At 41.1% G+C, this 15,677-nt stretch overlaps 1 protein-coding gene across 7 annotated transcripts in view; it reads left to right on the forward strand.

Annotated features, from left to right (window-relative positions):
• The window catches only part of NXPE3 (neurexophilin and PC-esterase domain family member 3), a 19,186-nt gene continuing 3,509 nt past the window's right edge, over positions 1 to 15,677 (forward strand). Inside the window, exons 1-9 of one of the 7 annotated variants that reach the window (XM_046898542.1) lie at positions 1 to 108; positions 438 to 584; positions 1,280 to 1,387; positions 1,560 to 1,702; positions 3,522 to 3,575; positions 3,955 to 4,167; positions 9,015 to 9,775; positions 10,661 to 10,734; positions 14,424 to 14,630. In XM_046898542.1, coding sequence (XP_046754498.1) covers positions 4,075 to 4,167; positions 9,015 to 9,775; positions 10,661 to 10,734; positions 14,424 to 14,630 — 1,135 coding nt within the window. In that variant the 5' untranslated portion in view covers positions 1 to 108; positions 438 to 584; positions 1,280 to 1,387; ... (1 more) ...; positions 3,522 to 3,575; positions 3,955 to 4,074. Of the gene's footprint in view, positions 408 to 437; positions 585 to 1,279; positions 1,388 to 1,559; positions 1,703 to 3,521; positions 3,576 to 3,954; positions 4,168 to 9,014; positions 9,776 to 10,660; positions 10,735 to 14,423; positions 14,631 to 15,677 lie in introns of all 7 variants that reach the window. The other 6 variants (XM_046898545.1, XM_040705222.2, XM_416618.7 and 3 more) reach the window with 6 other exon arrangements.

Raw genomic sequence — 15,677 nt, forward strand, 5'->3', positions numbered from 1 at the left:
GGTGCCATGGCAGCGGCGGACCGGGCCGGCGGATACACGGCGTGCCGCCTCCGGGCCGGGGGAGAGGGAGCTGTCGTCTCCTGGCCCGGGGGAGCGGCCGGCATCACGGTGAGGGGGGGAGCCGGGTCCGCGGTCAGGCCTATGTAGGGAAGGGAAACTCCGGTATGGGAAGTGGGTGCGAGGCCGGGTCGGTCTCGGGGCGCTGTAGCGTAGGAGAACCCCACAGCACCCGCTGCCTCCCGCGCGTCGCTCGGTTTTTGTCTCAGCGGCGGCTGAGGGAAGGAAGGCCGGCGCTTCCTGGAGGCGCGGGGCTGCTCGGCTCCGCCCGCGGCCTCCCGGGCTGCACCCGCCGCTGAGCGGGCCGCTCCGAGCCGAGGGGAAGATATGCTGCGGGCCGGAAGAATGAGGTAAAAAATAAGAGTGCGTTTTAATTGCAGAATGATGGTTTGCACTGCGGGCGGCAGTGCCTCCTGCTTGCTCTCTTCTCCCAACTCCCTGCGTGTGGAGGAGCGTTGGAGCCGTGCGCGTGTTTACCAGGCTGGAGGAGCTGCAGCAAGCTGCAGCACTGCGAGCTCCTGCCAATGGTTTGTGATGACCCCTGAATGTCAGTGCTGTCTGGGGAGCGAGCCTCGGCTAGGAGAAACGGCTGCGCCTGTCTTCTGCTGTGACTGCAGCATCTGGGTGCCTAGCATAGAAGAGCCATCACCAGAATGCACACACACGCTTTACATTTTATATATATCCATAAAAGGGGGCTGGAGCATTTCCCAAATGAGAAAAGGCTGAGAGACCTGGGACTGTTCAGTCTGGAGAGGGAAGGCAGAGGGGGGATTTCATTGCTCTTTATAAATATCTAAAGTGCAGGAGTGAAATGGTTGGGTCCAGGCTATTTCCAGGGCTGTGCAGTGATAGGACAAGGGGCCCTGGGCACAAACTGGAACACAGGTGTAGCAGAAATACTAAGTCAGAGCTTGAAGCAGTGATTGAGCACCTGGTAGGGAGGCAGGGCCAATCGAGGGGAGTTCAGGTGCATCCAATGTACCTGAGTGACTGGAAGGGATGGAGCCAGGATCCACCCCTTCCCAGATCTCACTTAAGGGTTGGCAGTGGTGGTAGGGGTACCTTGGAGATCCCTGTGTACCTGAGGCCTTCTGAAGGTAAGTAGCCTCTTTCCTTTATTTCTGGGCCTGTGGTTGTTGCATTTGAGCAAGCCCTCACTTGCTGTAGCCTTGAACTTTGCTACTCTGCTGTCATTGCTGCGCTTTCCATTGCGTTACAGTGCTACAACAGGCTGTTGTTTATAGATATGAAGAAGATCTTCACTGTGAGGGTGATGGGCCGCTAGCACAGGCTGCTCAGAGAGGTGGTGGAATCTCCTTCTCTGGAGGTATTCAAGACCTGCCTGAACTGTCCACCTGAGTGACCTGCTGTAGGGAATCTGCTTTAGCAGAGAGTTAGACTCAATGAGGTCACTTCCTTCCCTTATGGTTTTATATTATATACACACATATATGCATATAATATTGCTGAATCTTTCTTTCCTCTTTATTTTTTCCAAGGGTATTTTCTGCCTTTTAGGTGGAAGGCTCCAGAGAACACTTCAAGGATAGAGGAAGAATTTAAGGCTTTTTGTCTTGCTTAGATGGCTTGTGTTATATAAGAGATAAGCTAGATCTGTTCTTCACAGATGACGAAACTGGAAGTAAGTTGAGGCCTTTGCTAAAGAAAGCTCTAACAGCATGCTATTGCTTGTTTTGGAGTGTGTGGCTTTTACAGAGATGTAGTATTTTGAACAAAAATTATCTTCTAGCTATGAAACATGCATGAGAAGAATATCTTCGGTTACAGGCTTGCCAAGCGGATGGAGAGAGGTTTTAAATTACAACTAACAGAGGAGGGAAGCCTCAATCCACTGAACTGTTACTGGTTCAGTACCAGAAAAGGGATCAGAGGTCTCCAGGAGGGCACTTGAAGAGCAGCACAGAGCAGTTCCAGCTACTTCATGCAATAAAATGGTTTAATTAGGGGCCCAGCTTGAGTTCCTCTACACGAATGCTCACAGTGTGGGAAAGAAACAAGAGAAACTGAAAGTTTAAAGTCTCTGGGCTATGAGCTACTCACTTGCCTGGAGTTGATGGTTATATGCATTTTAGGGAAGAGAGGCAGGAGAGGAGATGGGGTAGCGCTTTAAGTTAGGGCACGCCTGGTCTGCATGGAGCTTGGCAGTAATGATGAAAGGGTTGAGTGTCTCTGGGTAGGAGTCAGGGAGAAGGCTGGTATGGCTGATATTGAAGTGGGATTCTGTTACCCAACCAGGACAAAGAGGTAGGTAAGCTATTCTGTGTGCAGTTAGAAGTCTCACGCTCGCTAGCCCTTTTTCTCATGGAGGACTACTACTTCCCAGATGTCTTCTGGAAATACAATACAACAGAGAGAAAACAGTCTAGGGAATTCATGGAGGATAGCTTAAAAGCCTATCCGGTATATTGTCCAAACTTAATGCTTCATATTAACACAGAGCTATTCCAGTAAGTCTGCTTTTTCTGTTGCATTTGGTCAGTTTGATACTTTTATTTTAATGGATGTTTTGCTCTTTTGATGCTTGTTTGTCAGTCAGAGATATTCTCCGTAATTCTCTGCAAAGCAACTGCAGTTATAATCCATATAATCCTTATAAAGCAATTCCATGTACAGTCTATTTTGAGACTGTCCTGGTTATCCAGTAGTATATTTCAGGATTCTAATCTATGCTCATCTAGTGAAAGATTTAATTAGGTAACTGTGATATTCAATATATCATTATATTTAAGGTTGTGCGATGTTCTTCATACAGTCTGAATAAATACTGTAGCTTTTCAGCTGAACTATTTATAGAAAGTTGTGCAAAGTTTATCTGATCATTTAATGTTGTTGCACTTGGTAGATGTTTGTATGAGTAATGCTGTGTTGGGAATATTGGATTTGAAGGGACTGCGTTCTTTTCACTGCCTCTGCTTGCCATCTGTTGTGTTTCCAAGTTCAGAGCTTCTCCTTCTGTAAGAATGAAACCCATTTAGCTTGCAAAATCACTGCCTTGAAGTTATCCCGTTCAGAAAGAAGGAAGACAAAAGGTTCAAACTTGAAAAGCATTAAGATGCGAGAACAGTATATCAACAGTTCTTCAGTCTGTGGTTCTGATATCAGAGTTGTTCATCAGCTATCAAGCAGTATCGAGGAAACATTGTTTCTTGAGAGTTAAGTTTTATAAAAGCATGGCTACTACGTATTGTATTTCATAAAAACAATCTTGTCCTCTTCGGTAAGTTTTTTTAACTGTTAGATCTATGTAAAAATACATTATATAAAAAGAATGATAAAAATCAGAGAGGATATAGTCCAATATCTAGAAGAATTCTCAAGTTTTCACTCTATTTTAATGCATCCAGCTGTGTTATACATCTCTTCTTGAACTGCTAGGTGTTAGAGCTGTTTGCTTCCCTCCATCAGCCTTCTGCTTGACATACCTTTTGTCTTGCTTACAGAGACTTGCTTCAGACCTGAGTCCTTGATAACAACTTCTTGGAGTCTCCAATCAGGTAAATGTGGGGATGTCTAAAACCACAAGTTCCTGCAAAAATTCTTGGGCTTACCATGGCTGGATGGTGACAGTGTGGCCTAATAGATAAATAGGATAGTTATTTTCTTAATTGCCGGAAGGAAATCTCTTGTTCTTTATATTTTCCTCTGTCAAAATACAGGTGAAATTGACTTTATGATATTTTTGCCTTGATATACCCATTAGAATTATAGATAGTGCTGTTCAGATTGCCACAAAAAGCTGTCTATAGACTTATCAGGTCTGTTGAACCAGTTCTTGTAGTGAAGAGTTCCAACACTTATATACTTTTTGTGTTCAACTCTATTTCAAGTAATTTTCTGGGGGGCTCTATATAATTCTTGTAAATGCATTTACAGGAATGAAGTGGAAGTCAGCTGAACTAATGTGTGCACTACTGAGACGAAATGACATCCATGTTTGTGATGAATGGAAGTCATGGCAGCATCTAACATGGGAGGAAAAGACATGAATGGACAATGTGGCGTGACTCATTCAGATTGCAAATCTTCTGCCTTCTTATGGCAGTACTGGCTGTTGTGGTGCTGGTCCATAACTTTTTCCAGTTAGAGGTAAGTGGCGATAGTTTGGATGGTTGGAATCATGGTAAAAAATTCAGAGCAGAAAGTGTGTATGGGGATCTTCAACACTCACAGGGTTAACTCCATAGTTACTCTGGATTGCTTACTATGTTCTTGAGTTGAATTTTGATGCCCTTCAGCAAGGAGGCATTCTACAACCTGTCTGGGCAGTCTTTCGTTCCTGTACATAGAGAAGAACATCACCACTATGTGCACGTGAAAATTGCCTCTTTTCCTTTTACTGTATGCTTCTGACTCTAATTTCTAACTCCCATTTGGGTAGTAAAAGAAAAACCTTAAACCTAATTTGATCCCTTTTTGGTCTTCTCCAGACTTTTGAAGTCTGCTTCCATTAGTGTCTTCTGGTATGTCATGTATGCCAAACCCTTAGTCATCTTAGGGGTTCTCAGCTGGTCTCTTCACTTTAACTGTGGTAGTAGGTGTACAAAAACCAGGTGTAGTGCTTTCGGTGTGGCTTTTCTGTGGCTGATCTGAGGGAAATTGGCACTTCCCTCAGTTCACTGGATATGTTTTTGTTAACGCATTGCAGCAAGGCAATGAGTTTTCACCTGATTGGTTTGCTATCTACCAGAATCCCCAATTCTGTTTCTTCAGGTGGACTTTATGCTGTTAATCACAACAGGAGGTCAGTTAGTCAGCTTTCAGTCCAGCTTAGTCTGCATTTATGTAGTCTGTACTTCATCAGTTTGTCTATGAGGGTGTTATGGGAGTCTTACTGAAGTCAAGCTAAATAACATCACTGAGAATCCATTGCAGGGAGCCTTGGGAGCTGACCCTTCCCTGTGGCTGCCTGCTTGCCCAGACTTTCAATTGCAGCATTTGGCAGGTGAGCATAATGCTTAGCCTAACAGTAAATCCTGATTATTTTTCATGCATATGAGCTGATAAATGTATTATATGTTTAAGTTGAGTGTATCCCACTTGCTAAGTCTTTATCTTCCTGACCAGTAGTGCCCAAGTGAAGTGATACCTTCTTATGCCTAAAAAGATACTGTTGGCTTGGAGGAGGTTCACATAAGGGCAAGGAAGATGTCTGAGATATAAAATAACATGTAGCATAGGAAAAATAACAAACAAATGAATGTTCATTGCCTGTTCCGCTACTAATGGAGACATGGAATTGAAAACTGAGGTGCCAGATTCAGGACAAACAGTGCAAAACAGCAAAAGTCCTTGCAGTAAGACTGAGTAGCTACTTGGAAACATTCAAAAGTCAGGATGAATCATAGAATAACCAAGGTTGGAAAAGACCTCTAAGATCATGTTGTCCAACCGTCCACCTCTCACCAACAGACAAAAAGAACAAATGAACTGTGTGACAAAACTGCTTTTTTTTTGTGGTGGTGTGGCTGCTCAGTTGCAGGTCTTTGCAGAAGAAAACTGCGTCATCTCATTCCATTTATTGCTGGAACAGTTGTGTGTCAGGTGGTGGCTTTTTAGAATTGGCTTTAACATTTGGATTTATTTAGCACTTACTCAGTGCTGTGAGACAGTAAAGACAGCTGATCTCATGCCTGTTGTAGATGAATATGAGGGCTAAAGTATTTGGAGTGTAAAATGACTGAAAATAAGATAACTGGCCTTTCAGTAGCTGGTATTCGGTCTCAAATATTATCTGCTGTATGAATTAAGACGGATGGGTGAATTTGAACTACTTTTTTTACTTCCATGCCCATCACTTGGGAATCTCCTGTGATATTTCCTGCCCTAATGTAGGAATGTAAACAGTTTGGTATAGTACATCTGGAGCAATTGTCATAAAGCTAACAGTTACAACCCATGAATGACATTGGACTTTGAAATATAGGTGAAGATCCACCTTTTCAGCAGCAGCTGAAATATTCAACCTCTTATTTATCAACCACCTGTGTTGTTGCATTTAACTGAGAGTGAGTGAGTGGTGCAGATCTAATGAAGCCACCAGTAATCCTTCTAGAATGTCACAGGTTTGATTTGAAAGGCATCTTTAAAGATCATCTATTCTTACTCCTTTGCCGTGGGTAGGGACATATCTTTGAGGGTGTCATTGCCTCTCTGGGGTTGTAATGTTACACGTTACACCTTATTTTCACTTAGTTGGTAGCAAGGATGCTAGAAGCTGAAAACACAGCTTCCATTTTTACTTGCTTATGGCATAGCTGTCATGCGTCAGGAACAGCTCATGGACTTGTTTATGCTTAATTGATGTGTAATCCATTCTGTCCTGCCTGCTTTACTAGGTAGACATCCATTAAATTACTTTGTGATCGCATCTGGGTTCTGATTATCTGTAGAAAGCAGCAAATAAACAAATGCTAGGAATTGCATTCAAAATAAGGCATTTTTATATGGAGTATATGTGGAAATAGAGCAGGACAAGTGTTATTCAATAGGGAGATTGCATTAGAAACTAAAATAATCTGTTGTATTATCTATGGAGAGGATTCCTGAGAAGTGTTTCAAGATGGTTTGTTTTTCTTCTTGCCTGCTATGAGAAACTTGATTTTGTTTTCACTGTTGGTTATAGGGCCCACGGTTTTGCTTCTGAATGGATGAGATACTGGGAAGAGTTGTAGACTTCAGGAAAAGGTGGGGATAGGGAATGAGCAAACCTTGCCTGTTTGCAGGGATAGGAGAGTTTGAACACTTGTTTGGGAATGAGCCAGGGAACCTCTTCAGAAAGGAGGATGGTTTGGAAATTCCAATCAAGGATCTTCTGTATATGAATTGACTCTGAAGTTTTGCCTGCCTTAATTGGAAAAGCTAATCTCTGTAATATTTTCTCCTGTGAATACCACGTGTTGGAGCATACTTTCACCCCTTAGCTTATAATTTTGCAGTGATACGTGGTCTTGGGCTTGGAAGAAGTCTGTAAAGATGAGTGAGGTTGTTACAGGAAGAATGATCTTTCAGGATGTAGAGAAAGTTTTGTGTTCACCTTTATAGAGAGGGTGTGGTTTGTTTTTGCCCTTCTCCTTGAAGGTTGATTGAGAAAGTATTTGTGGTGTGGTCAATTCTGCTCCGTCATAATCTGGAGATGCTTCAGTTGAGGTGACCGCTCTTGTCTGGAAACTTACCTGCATACAGGTGAAGTGCTTTGGCTTGGTGCTGTGCTAAGAAGGCCACTTAGGTATACTGTTTTAGAAATATTGAGCTATATTCTCTACTTTGTTTTGTGAACTTGAATTGGCTCGGTGTTTTCTGTGCCCTTTTCCACTAAATGATATAGATATTTCCTTGGAGATACTTCAGAAAGGCTAGCTGCCTCATAGCCATCATCTGCACAAATAAATCTCTGACAGAAGGAATAGGTTAAAACTCTGAAGAAATCTACAGAAGGTTAAAACAGCGATGGGCCTGTTCTTATGGCTTCTTAGGTAGCTGTGTCTCTGCTCTTCACTTGAAAGGATGTCTGTGCTTTTTTTTTTCCCCCATCCCACTCCCCTAGCCCATGTCCTCTTGATGAATCAAGTTAAAAGAAGAAACTTTTGAATGAGGATCTCCACTGAATTCGAGTTTTACAAACGCCCCTATTCTCCCCCGCTTTCCTCCTTAGAAAGATTCTTAAATGCTTTTGTAAACTCAGGCATGCTTACCAGCATATTGGATGTGTTCAAATATATAACTAACTTTAAAAACATCTTACCATGCAGTGTTTTCTGTGCCATGTATACGTATGAGCAGAAGAAAGGAAGTAGCAAAGGCATCCAGAAGTGGAAACCTGGCTTAATTTAAAAACGTATATGGGGAAGACTTAAGGTTGAACTGTGCTTGACATTCATTCTCAGCTTTGCCTGAAACTTACTGGATTAGAAAAAGTAATGTGTGGAGACGCATTCATGTTTTTACCTGATCCAATGGAAAATTGAAATAATTCTGAATTGCCTTTGATGGGCTTTGGGGAAATTCTTGAATATCTTGGATGGAAAAGTAAAATTGAGGCAGAAGGTCCTATTATAAATCATCTAAAAAAAATCCATGGGTACTTGTCAGTTTACATTTCTTAGTTAAAATGTTACAACTTATGATTTCATAGTTTTTTTTATAGTTAACATGGGTATCAAACAGGAAAATTAACATATATCTGTTCTACATCATAATGTGCTCATTATCCTCTCGTTCTAAGCTGATCGAAACCAACTTCTTATAGTGGCTTTCAAAACCTGTAAGTTTCTATTTCTTGTTAGGTTTACTAGAAAGAAATATAAGCAAAGATTTTTTTATTTAATTTGAATACATTAATATACTACATAAAGTGGGGAACTACTTAGTATATGCATATATGCTAGGTAATACTTGTGTCAAGGTCTTTTCACCCTGTAAGCACTGCTCAGCAACAACGAAACCATTGGTGTGTTATCAACACTTTTTTCATGACAAATTCAAAACATAGCACTATTTAAGCTGCTGTGTAGAAAACTACCTCTATCCCAGCCAAAATCAACATAGTGCTTTGACCAGAATCTAATTACAGCAAGAATATTAAATATGAGTTACTTTTTAATTGTATAACTCTGTATTTTTTCATATTGTTGGTACAGAATATGCTGATAGCCAAAATACTACCACGGAGAATACTGAGCATGCCTTATGTAAAAAGCCTCTTTGCCAGGGCAGGATAAAGTAGCCATTGGGTAATCACAGGTTGTACAACTGCTTCTTTAGACATCTCATGGTCAAGGGAATTAATTTGTATGTTCTATTGAAGTTGCTTCGTTTGGTCAGCTTCAAAGCTGTGCAGAGCAAACTCTTGATTGGGTTGTTCCCTAAGACAGTATCTGTTCTTCGTTGTGTTTCATTTAATAGCAGAGTTTCTTGTACTCTTTCTCCCCCTCTAGCACCTGGATGACTACACAGTTTCAGGATCAAATTGGATAACAGAGAACAATAACCAGCCTTCTCTATCACACACAACTAAAACTACCAGGAAGCCTTACTGTGGTTATGAGCAGCAGACTTTGTCCAAAAGAGAACGAGCAGAACAGGAATCATTGCTTGCTGCACTACAATGGCCAAAACCTCCTGATGGCAAAATTGGTTTTTTACAAAGCACTGATCCAGTACATAGTGACTTTGCTATTGTGAAGCCCAGCAGGTTCTTCAAGGTGGGTGACCAGTTAGAGGTGGTTGTTCGCGTGAGGGATTTCCAAGGAAAACCCAAGCAATATGGTGGAGACTATCTGCAGGCCCGAATCCACTCTCCTCTGCTGAAAGCTGGAGCTATAGGAAGGATTGTAGATTGCCATAATGGCCTTTACAAAGTCTTTTTTACTTTACTTTGGCCAGGAGAGGTCAAAGTATCTGTGACTCTGGTCCATCCAAGTGAAGCAGTCCAAGTCCTCTTGCGTTTACGAGAAGAAAGGCCTGACAGAGTTTATTTCAAAAGCTCGTTCAAGTCTGGGAGGTATTCAGAAACTACTGAGTGCAATGTGTGCTTGCCTGGAGGTCTTCCAGTCTGTAACTTCACGGATCTCTACACTGGTGAGCCATGGTTCTGTTACAAGCCACGAAAACTGTCCTGTGCTAGCCGAATCAGCCATGCCAAGGGTGGATATCAAAAAGGCCTTCTGACGCATGAAGAAAGCCTCTTTTTCCAAAGGTATGTATGTCATTGACTTTATATGTACTCAGTCATTTTTTTTTTAAATATATATTTGATTTTTAAGATAAACTTTAGGATGAAGGGGAAGGAAATACTCAACTACTTGCACCAAGCACCTGCTCCTGAAGATGTACGCCTTTTCTAAGGGTGGGAATCTCTTGTATTTCACCAATAGGGTCAATCACAGAGCCCTCCTGGGTTCATTCAGCTGTCCACAGACAAGCACTTCTGAGGGCTGTTTTGTGTGTAGGGGTGTGGGCTTTGCTTCCATAATGAGCAAACTGCTGTCTTGCTGAAGATCTGAGACTGGTTGGATATTGACTGATGCTGCTGTCACCACTGGCAGCGTAGTGTAGAGCTAAAATTGCAGGTGGTGATAGTGCTGGACTGCTAGAAATTCCATGCGTACCATGAAGCAGGATGTGGCATTACAGAGGCTGAAAGCAACAGCTACCTACACTTGAGGTAAGCAGTTACTGAGATGGGGCAGAGCTGAGAGTTGGTGCAGCAGCACGTCCTCTCAAGTAGTTTGCCTCCTGGCAGAGGTCCATACGCCCCAAGCTGGGAACTTCCAATCTTTGTGGTTAGTCCCCCAAAGCATATAACAGACTTCTCATAGCTTAATGGTTTTATATAGGCTTGTGCAAGTAAGAATGTGCACATGATTTGTCCTCGTGCTCTTAAATCTTGAATTCTGACTGAAAACAGTGATAGTGGTCTGAAGGAAATTGAATAATCAATTCAGCTATATGGAGTCAACCTAAAGAAAAGGATTCTTATTGTGAGCTCTGTGTGCTTATATGAAGTGGCTTAAGAGAAGTGATCTATAAGGCTGTAAAACTTGAAGGTAATGTCACATAACTATTTTAATTTTTGTTCAAGCGATGTGAACATCAAAATGCCAATACTCTCCAGTGGACCTGACTCAGTGATTGTAAAGCCCAAGGCATTTACAGGTATAGTGAATTTTATAAAACTCTTGTTTTTATTTTTTATTTAAATAAAAAGAGCGAGAAGCATGAGGTACTAATGAGTTTGTTAGTTTTCATAGCACGGAATAGAAGTAGTCTTAAGTCTTTTTTGTGTTGAAGATGGAAGCTTTTGGGTGTTACCAAGGACTAATAGCAAATGTATCTAAAAATACATGTGAATGGAACTTTTAGGAAAAAGATTGGTGTTTTCTTCTAACGTTTACTCAGAGATATAAAATGTCTGAAGTTAACTGCTTAGCAAATGGGTTAATTGAGCAAAACTGGCTGTGAGGTGTTTCTCAAGTTTTACACATTGATTTTTTTTCTATGAAATGTATGTAATAGGTGTCAAATAAGTTGCATTTAATTATTAATATCACTTGTGTTACCGTGCAGTGTCATAACCTAAAGTTGTGGACTAGAACCTAATTTTTCTGTGTCACATCTAAGCACAGAAAACACAGTCTGTGCTAAGTTAAACTGAAATATTTATCTAATTCAAATTCGCCTGCATGCTTTTAATATCTCTAAATATACTGCATAAAAATACGATAGAGAATTACTCCTTAACTGAAAGCTTTCCAGTTTTTTTAATAAGCTGTAGGAGATATTAAAGGTAGAGTTCCTGACCTGAGCAATTAAATCATAAAAGAAAGCAGCCTACAGTGCTGCTGCTTTTTAGCTCTGCCATTCTCTTTACTTAAAAAACAGAAAGATGCTATCAGGCCAGCAGCATTTTCCCCCTCCTGTCTCCAGACCCTTTAGATGTGATGTCTTCTGTTGTTTAATTTTTAAAAGTATTTTTTTTTTTGTAGAAACTGTTTGAGATTTGATTATATCACCCTTCTTGCAGGAGGCAGATGATCAAAGTGTGTTTTTATTTCCTGAGGTTTAATGATAAGTTGGAAAGGGTTGATAGGAGTGGCATGATTTCCTCAGGGAAATTCCTTCTAACAGGAACAGTCTCTGAACAAGTAAATCTAATACACTGGAATAGAGTTGATGGATGTATGATTTAGGATTAATGCCTACTTACATTCCTTATTTTGTTGTCTTTAGTTTTGTGCATTCCTTTCTTTGGGAGGTAAATGTAGGCACGGTTTATTTTTGAAACTTCATTTTTTCTAACTATAAGCTTCTATTTCTACTCTTGGTTTGTAACTGTTCAGATCAGAGCTTTTACCTTCTTTCATAAAATCCAGAAGTAATGGTTCTCTGAATTCTGGAGCAAAGCAGGTATGCTACTGTACGTAGGTTTGAAAAGCTGGTGTTAGGTTTACTGTGAGTTCACAGCTTGTACATACATGAAGTGAGACATGAGAACGAGGGCTGCAAGTCATACCTCCCATTTCATTATGTTGGCCCATGATGTCAGGGGCAGGTGGTGGTGGTATGGCAGTAGAGACTGAACCTTCCTGCCAGTATCCCCTTACATGTTGTTGTTGTTGTGTGGTAGATGGCAGCAGAGGGGCAGTCTGACAGAATGGTGTCTGACATGGGAGTGCAGATGAAGCAAAGGTGTCACTGAATTCTTCCATGTGGAAAAATGGCACCCACTGACATCCATCAGGACTTGCAGAACGTTTCTAGAGACCGACCAGTGGATGTGGATGCAGAGAGGCTGTGTGGGTGATGGGTTTCAGCAGTAGCAACAGTGGGGCACTTCATCTGGTGTAGATTTTGATGAGCGTGGCACGCACACTATTCATCACTGGCAAAAATGTATAGCTAATGGTAGTGACTATGCTGAAAAATAGTGTTTTGTAGCTGTATCTGTTGTAGTTTCCATGGAAATAAATAGACATTACTTTCAGAGCATCCTATTTATATGCTTAGTCTAATAATCAATTAAAAAGGTTTAAAAAAGTTTGGATCTTCACACTAAAACTTACAAAATGAAAGAATTTAAGTTGTGAATTCACGTGAATTTGTCTGTAGTTACATGACCACATGGTGGCCTTCTCACTTCCTTTTTAGGAGTCCTATTTCATACAGCTTAGATTAGTCAGCATTGTTAGTTGATTGCTTTTTTTCCCCCTCTTGCTTCATTGGCCCTATTGCCTTATTTGCTACGTGTTATTTAGGAAACTATCCAAATATAAGACTTTCTAATGGATTTTTCTATGGTTCTCAAGATTATAGACTTTGTATTCTGTGAACGCTCCTGTAAAGTCTAAGAGGGCTAAAATCTACTGATGTAAAACACAGAGTATTGTATAGGAATAGCAAGACCAAAAATGACTATTAGGAATGGGCGTTTAAAGATGCCTGTGGAATTTGAATCTGTGAGTCTTTAGGGAGTTTAGCTGCTGCTGTGTTACAATGAAACATCTAGCAGGGGATGTCTCTGGGCACTAGAACTCCACTGCCTCTACTTTTCCGTAGTTAGAATGGGCCTCGGCATGGTTTTGGCCATGTGTGAGTGTGCAGTCCCAAACAGCTGCAAGCTATGATAGGGCAGGGACCAGTAGTCTCTGTGCCAAGGTGGGTATGAGTGTTTTTTAATAGATGGTCGTGGTGCAGCTAGCTGGCTTTGGTGCCAGAGAGCAGCTCTGTGCTCACTCAGTTCACTGCCACTGACAGCTTTTCTATTCAGGCTGTGGCTTTGGGTTTCTTTGCAGCTGTGAGTCAGCCCATTTCCAGGCCCTTAAGTATTAGAACAGATATGTGGTAAAGGAGGAACCTGTACTTAATGACCTCATGAAAGTTCAATGTGCTAGTATCGCACTAGATGCTATAAGAAACAAGGCAATGTTTGACTGATGTAACCTTGAGATTGCAACTTCTCTTCCTGTAATCACTGGCCCCGGTTTTCAACATACCGTCCAACTTCTGCAAGACAAAGAGGAGTCCAAAGGATCAGAGCTTCCCTCGTGTTGTCAAATTACACATTAGAGGGCAACCTACACCAGGCAGTGAAATAAGGAGGAGTTAGACAGCAGAGATGGAATTACATAAACATGGAATTAAAGTTTAACACAACTCATACATTCAAAAGGCACAAACTTTTTTTGCAATAGCTCTAATTGTGGCACTTCCTGGTTTTGGTAGTCCTCATAATTCCGATTTCATTCTTACAGCATCTGTGGTTGGGCCTATATTAGTGTCAGCGTGTGTGCTGTTCCGTAGATGGATTTACATTAAGCAAATACAAGTGGTATCAAGTTGTCTCTTGCATGTTGTCACCTTAGGGCTGGTGTCCGCTGCTGCAGTGGGAGGTGCTGCTCCTGTAGAGCACAACAGCTGCCATCCGTTCCTGTTGGCAAGCTGGCCGCTAGAGGGGGGAGCTGTACTTCGGCAGACTGCAGATGTGTGTTGGCGGAGGAGGCACAGTGTGGCTTGGAAATTCTGTGATGCTGCCCAGACTGTTCTTCTTTATCATCATCAGATATAGTTTAATTTAGAAGTACTTCAAAATAAGTTAAAAAGTATTTAAGTTTAAAACAAGTTTTTTTTTTAAAAAAAAAAAACTTTAAAGCTACAAGTGGTCACATGCAGTTGGTTTTGATGCAGAAATAGTGGGGAAAATACTTTGGGCTTACAGACTTGTGATGCACTGAGCTTTTTAATGTGCATTGTACATTCAACTACTTCACTTTAGAATGTATATATGTCCATTAAAGTGATAGAAGGTGTGTTTGTTGTATGTTAATTTTAGAGTTCTTTTCTTTCAGATTCAAGCAATATGGACAGAGCTGAAGATCCCACAGTTTCCCCTTCTGGTTATTACTATGAAGACCTTTGGAGGCCGAGAACACACTGGATTTATCATTTTAACAAGTCAGACGATATAAGCAAGTGCTTGCAAGGAAAAGTAATCCACTTGTTTGGAGATTCTACAATAAGGCAGTGGTTTGAGTATCTGACTGCAGCTGTTCCAGGTTATTATTTTTCTTTTTAGTTGATTTTTACCTTGAGGATGCTTGCAATTCTTTATTCATCTCAGATGCAGAGTTGATCTTATTGAATAGTAATGCCAAAAGAAATGGGAGAGGAAAAGCAAAACATCACAAGTGCTGATAGATAGGCAATCATTCAAATGTTTGAGAGAACTTTAGAAACTTCTAGGCTTTAGGAGAAAAAGGGCCACCAGTTGTGCATCTATGAAGTTGGCTTTATAAAATGTTTTACTAATTAAGAACGTTGTTGCTAATGTGAGTTACTGTGTGGCCACAAGGGGACATACCAAAACTGGTAGAGGATTGCCTTTGAGGCTTTGCTGGTAGTATTTTGTAGTGAAGTAGCAAAATGACTTCCAGAAGCAGATGACTACTGTTGATTTTGGTTTTGAGCTCCCTCTTCCATTTTCCTTATTTAAACTTTTCCTTAAATAACAGAATTTCAGTAGCCAGTTTGGTATTCCTCCTTCACCCCAACTCTAAGGCAGTTCAGTAGTGTTGAGATGGAGTCTGAGACTCCTTCATGTTAACCAATTAAAATAAAATAACCAATAAAGAGCCCTATTGGTAAAATAAGAGATCTATTTGGAAAAAATTGTTTTTTACCAGAGAAAAAACAATTTTGGAAACTTGGAACAAGTACAAACATTTATGATCTTGTCTTCTGAAGGTAAAGTGTGCTGTTGTCCAAATTTCAACACTCATAAATTCCATTTTGAAATATGTAGCCAATATGCCCATGGAACTGTTGGAGTGGACCCAGAGACACGACACAAAGATGATTAGAGGGCTGGTGTACTACTCCTGTGAAGAAAGATAGAGGGAGCCGGGCTTCTTCAGCCGGGGGAAGAGAAGACTGTAGCAGGAGACGTCATTGTGGCCTGCTAGTACTTAAGTGGAGCTAATAAGCAGAAATGAGACCAAATTTTTACACAGGCAGATAATGGTAGGACAAAGGGGAATGGTTTTAAAGAGGAAGATAGAAGACTTAGCTTAGATATTAGGAGGAATTTTTTTTTTTACTTAAAG

The sequence above is a fragment of the Gallus gallus genome, chromosome 1 (assembly GCF_016699485.2).
Source record: "Gallus gallus isolate bGalGal1 chromosome 1, bGalGal1.mat.broiler.GRCg7b, whole genome shotgun sequence".
NCBI lineage: Eukaryota > Metazoa > Chordata > Aves > Galliformes > Phasianidae > Gallus > Gallus gallus.